This window comes from Apus apus, chromosome 14 (genome assembly GCF_020740795.1).
Source record: "Apus apus isolate bApuApu2 chromosome 14, bApuApu2.pri.cur, whole genome shotgun sequence".
NCBI lineage: Eukaryota > Metazoa > Chordata > Aves > Apodiformes > Apodidae > Apus > Apus apus.
Window position 1 is genome coordinate 3,735,049 of NC_067295.1, and position 12,912 is coordinate 3,747,960.

The window sequence follows — 12,912 nt, forward strand, 5'->3', positions numbered from 1 at the left end:
GGTGATTTATGGGAGGAAATTCATGCTGCTGGTGGGCTTGTCCTGCACTGCAAGACCACCCCCCTTGCCCAAATCCCAGTGGAGAACATCCACCTTGCAGAGGGGCCCAGGCTGACAGCAGATTGGTGGCTCTCCTTTTCAGGTGGCTGGACTTGAGGGGACAGATTGAAATTCCCAGGAGATGAGTGAGTATCTAAGTTCCTTTCCATCCCAGTACATGGAGGCTTTGGGAACTCAGGAATGTTTTCCCTGCTGAGCACAAAGCGTTATCCTGGAAGCAAGCACAGGCCTGCAGCACTTCAGCATCTCATGTCCCAGCATCTGCTGGATGTTAACAGGTAAAACCAGCAACCAGGGGCTGGGGGGTTTTGTCCTTTGTTGTTCCTTGAGCTGAGGCACAAGGGATGGGAAACACAGAGACCTTTTCCCTCCCTGGGAACCAGGGTACAGGATGATCTGCGATGCAGGACAAATGATGCAGGGAACCCATCCCTCAGGAGGGCAGCCCCAGTGGCTCAGGTGGTGCAGAGGAGAGAGAGGATAATTTCTAAAGTGTATTCCTGGTGAGTTCAGGGTTTATGACGTGATGGAGGGGGGTTGTGGGCCTCAGCTGCTCTCTGGTTTCCGGTTTCCGCTGCCTCTTTCTCCTGCTGGTTACGTGGAGCCAGGGTCAGGTTTTGCCATTTAAGGCTTATTTCCCCAGGCAGTGGCTGTACCGAGAGCTGCTGGGTAGGTGGGTCCCTGCCCACTCGGTGTTAATTAAAATGGGTGACCAGAGAGGCGTGGGTGCTCATGGGTGAGGAGGGGGGACCCTTCCTATCCCTCCTTCCCATGCCACAGGGAGAAGGCGATGTCTCTTTTCATCAACCTCTGTGACAGAGGAGGAGCTGAGGGAGGGATACGGGTTTGGCTCTGGATTGATGTGCCCCATGTTGGATGGATGGACAGGAGAAAAACCTTTCTTCGTTCCAGAGGCTGCAGAGGGCTGTGGTCACCTTGGGGCTGGGTGAGCAGACCCCTGAGCCAGTCCCACTGAAGGACCCAAACTGGGTGATGCTGGGATGAAGCACTGACAGAGCCCAGGCTGTGCAGGAGGCAGAGTTGCCCCATGCTCAGGGCTTCCTCATTCCCAGCACTGTGTCTGGTTGCTGAGTCTTCCTCTTGCTTGTGTCTGTTCCTCCCCTCCTGCAAAACAAGAACAAGGTCTCCCAGACAGGGAGTGGGGCTGTGCAGCCATCTCACAGCCATGGGGAGTGGTATGGGGACCAAGAGGGCTCCAGGCTGGGGCTGTCTCCTTGCAAAGCCCCTGCAGGAAGATCACTCCCTGGTGTTCTGCGTGCTGACTTGCCTTTTCCTCGGGCCATGCAGAAAGCTGCACAGAAAGCTGCACAGACAGCAGCCACTCTTCATGTCTCAGCCTGTTTTCTGTCTGAGCCCCACCGTGGCTCTGGTGGCCCTTGTACCTCCTTGGCTTCTTCTGCTGTCCGTGGTGCTCCAGTGATGAAGGAGGTCTGAAAGCCACTTCTGCAACCCCACACAGCTCCAGCTCTAGCAAGAGGAAGGGAAGAGACCAGGAATATGGATATCTTAACCCTGTTTCTCATGAGTCAGCGTGGGCTCCCCTGGGGAACACCCGAGCCAGGGCAGTACCATTGCTCCAGTGTGTGCCACCTGTGAGCCCTCAAGGTTTTAAAGGGACTTAAGTACATTTTTCAAATATTCTCCAAGCTGAAAGTGCCTCCACCACCTTGGAGGGGCTCAACACATGCCTGTGCACACATTGCCCACATGGCACAGTGGAGAGGGCACCCAAAGGTGGTGAAGGGATCCTGGTGCCAGGAGACAGCAGAAGTCTGCCATCCTCCTCCTCGGGATCAGGAGGGACCTGACAACTCTCAAAACCACCTGAGTTTTTTCACACTTTCTCCTTTCAGATCTCCATTCCATGGACCAGCCAGTGGTGAGCTGAACATCAGGGTGTCCTTGTTAGTCCCAGGTAAGAGCTGCCGAGGGGCAGGTCGGGGACCTTAATACGTCAGGGGAGTGACAGTCGGCACATGGCACCCACTGTTTGCCTTTCACTTGAGATCTTATCTCCTGCCAGTAGGAATGTGTGAAATGAGCCAAACAAAGCACTTGGGAAATCCTGCCTCCAGTGAGGGATGGAAACTTTTGGGGGAAACGGGCTGAGAGGGTAATAAAATGCAGTGGGGCTTGGTGTCTCTGCACACAGGCTTTGTGACAATGGTTTCCTTTCATCCCTAGTTTGTGTGTAGGGTGGCCTCTGGTTGCCATTGGAGGGATGATAAGCTCGCTGGTTTGCTCCCAGACTTGCTACAGATTTTGGTGAGAGCTGGGCCAGAGGGGCTGATGGGGAGTGGCATCACCCCACGGAGCACACGGGCTCTCTCCTTCCCCCACTGACTGCCCATCAGGAGCAGCAGCATCACCAGGTAAAAAGCTCCTGGTCCTCTCCCCTGCACCTGCTCCCTGGACGAGAGCCAAGGTGTGAGGAGATAGGTGGCATGGATTCCATTTCTGGTGAAAGGGTTGAGTGCTCCACATGGGCTGAATCACCCCTGAGGGTTTATTTTAAGCCAGCAGAAGGTGGGGAGTGGATGGGGCATTGACAACAGCCTGACCCACTCCTCCAGGGCTGAGTCCCTGGCTGGGGTGAGCTGCTTGCGTCAGAGCTGGGCACGGGCTGTGCAAACAGAGCCAGGGGCCAGCCCAGGCAGGGATGGAGCTGGGACAGGGCCCAGAGGAATTCCAGTGGGTGCCTCTGCATCCCTCCTTCTAGGAATGGGCAAACCCTGCCTTGCCCAGCTGGTCCCCAAGCATCACGGTGCCCACAGGCAGAGGAGCTGGGTGCAGGTCTGGGTCTGCTGGAGGGGTGGGGGCCCCTGCCTGTGGGTACTCAGGGGATTTTGACCCCAAAGCAGAATCAGCTGCAGAGTCAGAAGTGCTTTACATTACCTGGCATGCATGGGAGAGCCATCCCAACCAGGGGCAACAGGCATCTCTGCTCCTCTGTTCCCCACAGCACAAACAAAGGCAGCCCTCTTCCCTCCCTCTCTGAGGTGGGACAGGTCACCTCTGCCAAAGGCTTGAAGCTCCCAGATGGAAAGGGCCATTAGCCCAGCAGAGATCAAAGCAGATTTCCCAGCATGCTTGGGGAACCCAGGATCTGTTTCATTTCCTAGGTACAGTACGAGCAGAAAACTCCATCCAGCTGCCTCCCTGCCTTTGTTGTCAGCGACTGAGCAAAATCAATTCTCAACGTAATTAAGAAGCAGATGAAAATACACAGTGTGGCTCAGCTTAATGCTGTGTCACACGTGTGGGAGCCTCTGGGTGGGTCAGGTACCCAAATCCCTGGGAGCATCCTTTGTGGGGAAAGTCCCCCGTGGGGCTGCAGCATGGTAGAGAGGTCAGTCAGTGGCATCTGGGAGGTGAGTGGGGCCAGAGGGCTGAGATTTGTAGAGAAAGCCCAGGGAGAATCAGCTTTTTCTCTTCCCCTTCTGTTTTTAGCTGGAGAAAATATCTCCTGAAGATGACACCAGGCCTGGCTGGAGGGGCAGGGCTGCTCCACTGCTCACAGTCCATGGGGTGGAAGCTTTTCACCCAGGAGAAGAAGCCAGCGCAGGGCTTGGCTTATACCTGTCCCATCACCGTGGGAGAAGTGGACCTCAAAAATGCACAGGTTGCCTGGGAGGGCTGAGGCTGGGAGCCCAGCCAGCATCGCCCGGAGGGTCTGGCTGTGCTGGTGTGATTATATTGTGCTGGGCAGTGACCTTGGGCTGAAAACAATTCAGTGCTTGGGCCTCACCGGCTCTTGCTGTCAAGGTCGACCAAGACAGCACCAGCAGCACTTAACCGGTGGGGGAAGGGAGGGCTTTGCTCTGCTCTGCCTCAGCCAGCTCAGCCTGGGGTGGACACATGGCTGCTGGGGGTCAGGATGGAGCTGGGCAGAGGATGTCCAGCCTGGGCACCAGCTGGGGGCTGCTTACCTGGAGCCTGCAAGGCTGGGAAGGAAGCCCTGGTCTCCTGCTGCCTGTGTGGGCTGCAGGACCCTGCGGCCAGCACCATGATCTGGGAATGCTGGCACAGGGATTGGCTCAGGGGTGTGCAACAAAGGGGGGGACATGGAGACATGGGGCTGGAGGCAGCCAAGGACAGGCATGGCTGGGGAAATGGGAGGGGAAAAGAAACACCACTCAGGGCTTCAGCCTCTCCAGCGAAGTCCTGTTATGAGGCACAGCAGGCTGTGAAATGGGCATGTGTCCCCTTTTACCACTTTTGCTGCCTGGCCAGGGCTGTGCCCTGTCCAACAGCCTCAGCAAAACCTGGCACAGGATATCTGTCAGTGGCCTGAAGATGTAAAACAGTAATTTATACTTTTCAGAGTGATACAATATAATAATTTCCCTACATTGTGGCTGAGAGAGATGTTTGATGCACTGATTGCCTGTGATGGATGCAGCGGATCAGGGGAGAACTGTCCCTTGCACATGGAGATCTGCAGAGGAAAAAAAACTTCCATCTTTCTCTGCAATAGGCACTGATAAATTGGAGAGAGCCTGAGAATCAATACAAAGGAGCAGGAGTCTTGGGGAGGGAGGGATGTGATGCTTAAAGGGGGTGAGGAGAGTCTGCAGCTCACTGGAGATGAGCTACCATCAGGGATGCAACACGAGTTGGGAAAATGTCAGGGGCTGTTTTGCTTCAGGTTGTAACACTGAACGTGTCTCTTTAAAGGGAGAGGTGGGGGCTGTGATCATGCCAAGAGAGAGTTTTTCCAAAGTGGAAGATGGGCCTGGGGTTCCTGCTTAGATTTACACCTCCTGTAAATTCCCGTTGGAGCTGGTGCTGTAAGGAGTGTATTGAAAAAGGGGAAGGTGCTGGGCTGGTCCCCGTGCCTGTGAAAAAGGGGATGTGGGCAGTGCCTTTCCCTCTTCCCCTTGGGGAGTGGGAAGGGAGGAGAGAGCAACACTCCGAGAAACCTCTGTGATTTTTGCAGGAGGGTGATTTGAAGTGACAGGGCTGGTTTCAGATGTTTCCACCTCTTTTCTCACATGGTGAGGGTAGTGATCGAGGAGCTGAAGGGGATGTGCAGAAATTGAAGCCAGCCCCAAAACCTGTTTGGATTATTCCCCCCCCCACACCCCTTGGTTTTCCTTTCTCCAAACATGCAGCAGACACTGTCCCCACATGAGCACTGGGCTTCTGCTCTAGGGGAAGAGCTGGAGGAAGCGAGTGGAAAGGGAGCTCACTTGTCCCACAAGTACAGAAATCCAAGCCTGGCTTTATCAGCCAGTGAAGGGCAGGAGGATCCTCCCCTGGATAGTTTTGTCCAGAGCCAGGGTGAACCAAGCGCCAAGGACAAGCAGGGAGAAGTGAAGCAAAACAGGGAAATTCTGGAGCCTGCAATGTCTGCCCAAGGGTGACACAAACGAGCTCTTTGCTCAGTTCCCCTTTCTCTCCTCTCAGCTCTTGCAACACCCCAGGAGCAGCTGGGAGGAGAGCCCCGGGCCATGGTGGTGAAGGTGGGGACTGGCTGGTGGCTTGGCTGTCCAAGTGTGAAGACAGGCTGGGAGGAAGCGGCAGCACCGGCCGGGCGCTGCGTCCACATCCTGCCATCCCCACCAAGGCCAAATCCCACCGCCCCCCAAGCCAGGAGACACGGGGCCGGTGTCACTGCCTGCCGGATGCTGGCGGATTGATTGCTTTCTGATTCAGTCCAATGATCAAGAGATGCTAATTGCCTGGCAATTTCCCTCCCTCCTTAATGGCCTGTCTTGCATCTGTGGCTCCCCAGCCTCGCTCCACCCAACCGGCTCACCAGGATGCAGCGGAGCATCCCACCCCTCTCATGCAGGCCCCAAGACCCCCATGAGCTGTGGTGGCCTTCCCACCTGGTCCTGACCTCCTGCTGATGTTCTCCATCACCCCAGTGCTAGGGCAGGACACTTTTCCTCTGCTGTTTTCTGCAGACCCCTTATCAGCACGTCTGTAGACCACACTTCACACCCGCAAGGGCCATCAGCTGTACCCGTGCCTTGTGGCTCCCCTTATTTGACGTATAATCTTCTAATTAATAATCAGCTTCTTCAAAGTGGAGCACAAACATTAATTAATTCCCCGTGAGGTAGGTAATTAACAGCGATGACTCCCATTTTTTACTGCAAGGGAAGCTGTGATACAGAGATCTTGCACGATCCAGTCAAGGTGGCAGGGAAACGACCTTGCAAAGGCAGCTCTGCTCCAGCACAGCCCTGCAGAAACCCCATCTTGGGGTCTTCTTCCACCAAGACCTTCCTGGGGTGACAGTCCCTGTGTGCTGGGTTATCTCTGCTTCATCACCATGGCCATCTCCAGCGTTGAGAAGGCATGATCATGATCCTAAGGTGGCCTGGCAGGGTGGTCCATCACTATGGCTGCCTCCAGTGCGGAGGGAATGAGACATGGCCACGGTGTGACCTGGCAGGGCAGGTCCATCACCATGGCCACCCCTGCACTGCGGGATGGGGCATGGCCCTGCGGTGGTCCAGCAGAGCCCACAGGGCTCATGGCTCTCCTCTCCACACCATCCCCTCTGAAGCATGCATCTGGGAGCAGCCACAGTGCTGGGTTTTGAGGCACCTCCACCAGCTCCTGGGCGAGGTGCTCCCGGGGAAGGGGTTGCCATCCAATGGAAAAGAGCTGCTTCTTGTGTCCCCATTCATGCCCGCTATCCCAACCCCCTCCCATCCCCCCAAGGTAGTTGCAAATCTCCATCTCAGCAGGTTCCTCCTGCTGCTCTCCTCCTTTGTTTGTCCCCCAGCAGGGAACAATGCTGGTGGTGGGGGGATAAGGGCTGGGTCCCCCTCTTGACCAGACCCTGCTGGGGAGGGCAGCTGGTGGTTCGGGGAGGGACCCCCATCCTCATCCTCACAGTGACCTCTGCAGCTCCCTGGTGACAAAGAGCTTGCTGTCGTGGGCTGCAAGACCCTGTTTGGCAGGGCCGGCTCCCCTCTCCACGACGCTGGGTGATGAGTGCCCCATGGAGAACAGACACATTTAGCTTTTTCCCCCAGATTTTATTCCCCCCCCCCGTCACTGCCGTTTCCAAACCGCTGAGATTAGACATCCAAGGTCCCCACGCCGAAGCCTGCCTGCTTCCAGCCGGCAGCAGATTGAGAGTGGCTGCTACTACTTTACTTACAGGGCTGCTTAATTAACTTGATTAATCAGCCTGCGTTCACACAGCGCCCTGGAGAGCGCAGAGCTCTCTCGCCGCTGCCCTCGCCTTTTCTTTCCAACTGCTGTTTGCTCCCAAAAGCCGAAGAGGGAACGGCAGGAAAGGCAGGAGCAGCCACGTCTCCCGCTCCGTAAAGCTTTGGATCAATGAGGAAAGAAACAAATACCACCCAAACCCTGACTAAATCGTCCCGCGGTGATTCCTGCCAGCCCGAGGCAGGATGGGGAGCGGGGAGCGGGCTCCTGGAGCGCGGCGGCCGCGGGGAGCCGGGCTGGAGCGGCGCTCGAAGGTGGCTGCCACGTTCCCGGGCGGGTGCAAGGGCCGAGGGCCTGGCAGGAGCCGTGTCGCCGGTGCTGCTGACATCAGCACTGAACTTGGCCTCCCGCATCCCGCTCCAGGCTGGGGCCGGGGGTTACCGGTGCGTGCCCCGGCAGAGCCGGCATCGGGCCCTCCCCGAGCCCGGGCAGGAGCCACCCCCGCGGAGGGGGGGTGACCCCGCTGCTACCCCCTTCCCCTCCGCCGCGGGGGGGGGGGGTCCAGCTGCCTGTCCGGTTCCCTCACAACCCACGGGGGGGAGACGGCGCCGAGCCCCCCCAGAGCCGCAGGGCTTTGTGTGAGCGTGGTGACCGTTCCCCTTCCAGGGGGGGAGGGGGCCGAACAACCCGTGACCCCCGGGGCGGGCGAGCACGGCAGAACCAGGCTCCATTCCCCAGCAAAGCAGAGTGAAACCCACGAGGGGGTCCCCACAACACCCATCCCCTCCCCCCCCCCCATCCCGCATCCCCTCAATATTTCGCGAGGGAAGAGAAAGGGGGAAGGGGAGGGAGGGAGGGGGGGCGCTGCCGCGCGCGCGGCGGGGGTGGGCGGGGCGGCACGAGGCGGGGGCGGGGCGGCGGCCGGCCAATGGGAGCGGCGCGCTCCGAAAGTTTCCTTTTATGGCGAGGCGGCGGCGGCGGCGGCCCCATAAAAAGGCGGGCGGGCGGCGGGCGGGAGCCGCTGCGAGCTGTGCCCGACCCGCGCCTGCCGCCCGCCCGCCCCGCTCCGACCGCGCAGCTCCCCGAAAGGTGAGCGGCACCGGCAGCTGGGGGAGGTGGGGCTGGGAAGGGAGGGGGGGGGGGGGTGTGTGTATGGGGGGGTCCTCTCCGCTCGTCGTGGTTATTAGTAATTCGGTTAATTCAGGTTGTTAGAAAATGGCGTTTTTCTAGCGCCTTTGTGTGAGGGGGGAGCCGGGCTGCCGCGCCGTGTGATAGATGAAACGTTTGCTGTCCTGTATCTCCTCATCGGGGGTTTAAGGGGTGCCTTTCGCGTGGTTTCCCCCTCCTGATGGCTCGTGGGGTTAATCCGCCTCCTAAGAGGATTGCGCGGGGCCGGGGGGAGCGGACGGCTCGGCTGTTGTGCCCTGCCGGGGGCGGGACGGGGCGCGGGGCTTTGTCTGCTCCGCGCTGCTCCCCTGCTCCCGGCCTCCGGGGGGGGGGTCTGGGGGGGCCCGTGGCGCGGCTGGGCCCGGGGCGTTGTCCCCCGCCGGCCGGGGGCGCGGTCCCTGTGCGGACAGACCCGGTGGCTTTTTCTTGCAGAGAACAGGGGGTGTGTGTGTGTGGGGGGGGGGGGTGGGATGGCGGTGGCAGCCCCTCCCCAGGGTTGAGGGTGTTGCATCGGAACAAAAGCTGCACGAAAGGGTTGGGGAGGGGGGGGGGAAGGGGAAAAGCTTCCCCCATATCCCCGGGTAGAGGCAGTGCCCTTGTTGGAAGCAGAGCTGCCCGTTCCGGGAGGCGACTACACTTCCCAGGCTGCCCGTGCGGGGCTGGCACGTGTCCGGCAGGGCCGCCGCCCCCTTTCCCCCCCGCCACCGCCAGCGGATTAACCCGGCGCTGGAACTGACGGGAGGCAATTGTATAAGAGCCTGGCTTTAATCCCACCCGTCTTGCTGCCGTTGGATGGGGCAGAGCGCCGGTCACGCTTGGCTAGCAGGCTGGGCGAGGTGGCTACCGCTCACCGCGCCTTGGCTCGTAGCGGTGCTTCTGTCTGGGGCGTCTCCGGTTCCTTCGGCAGCTCCGCGCCGGGCCGAGCTCCCTGGGAGCCCCGCGGAGCCCGGGGTGGTGTCGGCGGGGACCCGGCGGGGCGCTGGGGCGGGGCGGCCACGCCCGCCCGCGTCCCCCCGAAACTGGCGGCGGGCGAGGCCGGCGCGGCGCGCTCCATCCATTGCCTTTTATGGTAATAATGCGGGACTTCCTTTGTCCCAAATCCGTGAGGCGCCGGAGCCTGGGAGGCGTCGCACCCTCTAGTGGGCGCCGGGCGAAGCGGTTCGATGGCGGCAGGAAGGAAATGGGTGGGGAAGGGACGGGGCGCGGTGGGTGGTGTGTGAGCCGCGATGCTCATGGCCCCTTCTTCTCTTCTCCTCTCCTCCCGCAGCCAGCCATGGATGACGATATTGCCGCGCTCGTTGTTGACAATGGCTCCGGTATGTGCAAGGCCGGTTTCGCCGGGGATGATGCCCCCCGTGCTGTCTTCCCATCCATCGTGGGTCGTCCCAGACATCAGGTAGGTGGCTGGGCTGCCCGTTGCTGGACAAAGGAGAGGAGTTTCTGATGTAAACGGTTCTCCTAGAGGCTTCAAGAAGCTCTATTACTTGGTTTTATAATACAAGAGTTTTTATTACATAGTGGGGAATACAGCTTCGTGCAAAGCTTTTGAGCAGTTGGCTTAAATCCTTTCTTGGTACAAATGGAGGTAGCAAAGGAACAGTAATTGGAGATCCAGCCTTGGGGAAAAGCAGGTTATTTGCCCGGGGAGGCTTGCCCTTCAGCTGTGCTTACTGCTTTTTCTTGTTGTGCAGGGTGTGATGGTTGGTATGGGCCAGAAAGACAGCTATGTGGGTGATGAAGCCCAGAGCAAAAGAGGTATCCTCACCCTGAAGTACCCCATCGAGCACGGTATTGTCACCAACTGGGATGACATGGAGAAGATCTGGCACCACACTTTCTACAATGAGCTGAGAGTAGCCCCTGAGGAGCACCCTGTGCTGCTTACAGAGGCTCCCCTGAACCCCAAAGCCAACAGAGAGAAGATGACACAGGTGTGTAAAACCCTAGAGTTTGGAGCTACAGCAGATGTTGCTGCCGGCCAGCTCTCCTTTTCCATGTTGTCCTCTCTCCTCCTTCACCACTATTCTCCCTTTTTGCCATCTTTACAGGGTTTTCCTTTCCTGACCTGAGTCTCCTCTTTGCTGGACCTTGACAGGTTTTGTTTGCTCTTCTAAGCTGGCTTTCTCTTGAGACTGACCAAGCAACTTGTCTAACTGCTGTTTCTGACTAGACTCACTAATCCATTTACCAGCCTTGAGTGACTGTACTGTAGTTTACTTGGCATTTGTTTTGTTCCTTGCTGTGACATGTGGATGGGTCTGTGGTGATGTCCCTGCTCAGGCTCTGACCTGGTAGATGTGGGTGGAGACCAGGCAAGATTAGCATGGACTTTGAGGGGGAGTGAAGTCCCTTACCTAGGGGCAAAAGTCAAACTAGACGTGCATGGACTTGGTGTAGACCTGTGGCAAGAGCCCTAGTTTCTGCTGATGATTCAACCCTTTCTTTTTTCTCCCTAGATCATGTTTGAGACCTTCAACACCCCAGCCATGTATGTAGCCATCCAGGCTGTGTTGTCCCTGTATGCCTCTGGTCGTACCACTGGTATTGTGATGGACTCTGGTGATGGTGTTACCCACACTGTGCCCATCTATGAAGGTTATGCCCTCCCTCATGCCATCCTCCGTCTGGATCTGGCTGGCCGTGACCTGACGGACTACCTCATGAAGATCCTGACAGAGAGAGGCTACAGCTTCACCACCACAGCCGAGAGAGAAATTGTGCGTGACATCAAGGAGAAGCTGTGCTATGTTGCCCTGGATTTTGAGCAGGAGATGGCCACAGCTGCCTCTAGCTCTTCTCTGGAGAAGAGCTACGAACTCCCTGATGGCCAGGTCATCACCATTGGCAATGAGAGGTTCAGGTGCCCTGAGGCCCTCTTCCAGCCATCTTTCTTGGGTAAGTCCAACTGTTCAGCATATCCTATGCCCTTAAAATCTTCCTTTCTGTAAAGAGTGACCTGGAGATCATGGTAGTCAGTTAACTCTTGCTGGTCCATAAAAAGGTCTGTCTTGTCCCACCAGTTAGCCTCAGTTTCCACATGGCATAAAGCTGTTTGAGGGACTTGGGACAGTAGAACGGGAAGCTGAGACTGTTGGAGCCATGGCTTTCCTAGTGCCTTCCCACTGAAGGGGCTGCTGGTCTCTTGGTTGTTCACAGTAGCTTCTGAGGCTTCCTTGGTTGTTCCTGAGCCCTTGCTGACTTGAGCCTGCTTATTCTTCACAGGTATGGAGTCTTGTGGTATCCATGAAACTACCTTCAACTCAATCATGAAGTGTGACGTGGATATCCGTAAGGACCTGTATGCCAACACAGTGCTGTCTGGTGGTACCACAATGTACCCTGGCATTGCTGACAGGATGCAGAAGGAAATCACAGCCCTGGCACCCAGCACAATGAAAATCAAGGTAAGATGGAGTCAGGAGTACCTCTTGGCAGCCCTGTTACTGCTAGAGCGCAGAGTAGGTGGGAGGTTAAGTTAGAACTCCTGGAGAAGATACAAACCATACTTCTGTGTCTGCTGCAGCCTTAGTGGCCTTGCTCTGGATAAGGTGGCATCTACCCAACCATTTGAATAATGGGATTAGTGTAAATACTGGCCGCAAAGGCGGGAGGAGGTGGGTGTGTGAGGTTGTGTCTTAAGCCTGTTTGGACTTCATGCTATCTTTGCCAAGGCTAGATAAGGGAGTTGGGCAGCTCGGTCTCTGGAGAGCTGTGTGTGGGCAGGGAGTGTTGTACAAGACTGCGCAGCTTGACTGATCCTCCTCTTCCCTACAGATCATTGCCCCACCCGAGCGCAAGTACTCTGTCTGGATCGGAGGCTCCATCCTGGCCTCCCTCTCCACCTTCCAGCAGATGTGGATCAGCAAGCAGGAGTACGATGAATCTGGACCCTCCATTGTCCACCGCAAATGCTTCTAAACCGGACTGTTACCAACACCCACACCCTTGTGATGAGATGAAACCCATAAATGCGCATAAAACAAGACGAGATTGGCATGGCTTTATTTGTTTTTTTTTTGGCGCTTGACTCAGGATTTAAAAACTGGAATGGTGAAGGTGTCAGCAGCAGTCTTAACACGAAACATGTTGGAGCGAACGCCCCCAAAGTTCTACAATGCATCTGAGGACTTTGATTGTACATTTGTTTTCTTTTTTTAATAGTCATTCCAAATATTGTTATAATGCATTGTTACAGGAAGTTACTCGCCTCTGTGAAGGCAGCAGCCCAGCTCGGAGGGAGCCAATGCCATTTACTGGTGTTAGGTTTATAATTGCTTGTCTGTAAATTATGTAACCCAACAAGTGTCTTTTTGTATCTTTCCGCCTTAAAAAAACAAAACACACTTGATCCTTTTTCTCTTTGATTTGTCAAGCAAGCGGGCTGTGTTCCCCAGTGATAGATGTGAATGAAGGCTTTACAGTCCCCCACAGGGTCTAGGAGAAGCGGTGCCAGTATGTGGGGGAGGGAGGGGCTACCTGTACACTGACTTAAGACCAGTTCAAATAAAAGTGCACACCATAGAGGCTTGA

At 56.8% G+C, this 12,912-nt stretch overlaps 1 protein-coding gene across 1 annotated transcript; it reads left to right on the forward strand.

The window, feature by feature from the left end:
• The first annotated feature begins 8,227 nt into the window (after nucleotides 1-8,227).
• Nucleotides 8,228-12,912, forward strand: ACTB (actin beta). The gene is made up of 6 exons (XM_051632622.1): nucleotides 8,228-8,304; nucleotides 9,650-9,778; nucleotides 10,074-10,313; nucleotides 10,839-11,277; nucleotides 11,605-11,786; nucleotides 12,157-12,912. The coding sequence occupies exons 2-6, from the start codon at nucleotides 9,656-9,658 to the stop codon at nucleotides 12,298-12,300; spliced, it is 1,128 nt and encodes a 375-aa protein (XP_051488582.1). The 5' UTR covers nucleotides 8,228-8,304; nucleotides 9,650-9,655; the 3' UTR covers nucleotides 12,301-12,912.

Bases quoted from the DNA above. Each gene is read 5' to 3' on its own strand.
- ACTB (XM_051632622.1), top strand. From the start codon at position 9,656: ATGGATGACGATATTGCCGCGCTCGTTGTTGACAATGGCTCCGGTATG. The intron at 10,314-10,838 runs GTGTGTAAAACC...TTTTCTCCCTAG, and splicing joins ACAGAGAGAAGATGACACAG to ATCATGTTTGAGACCTTCAA. The intron at 11,787-12,156 runs GTAAGATGGAGT...TCTTCCCTACAG, and splicing joins CCAGCACAATGAAAATCAAG to ATCATTGCCCCACCCGAGCG.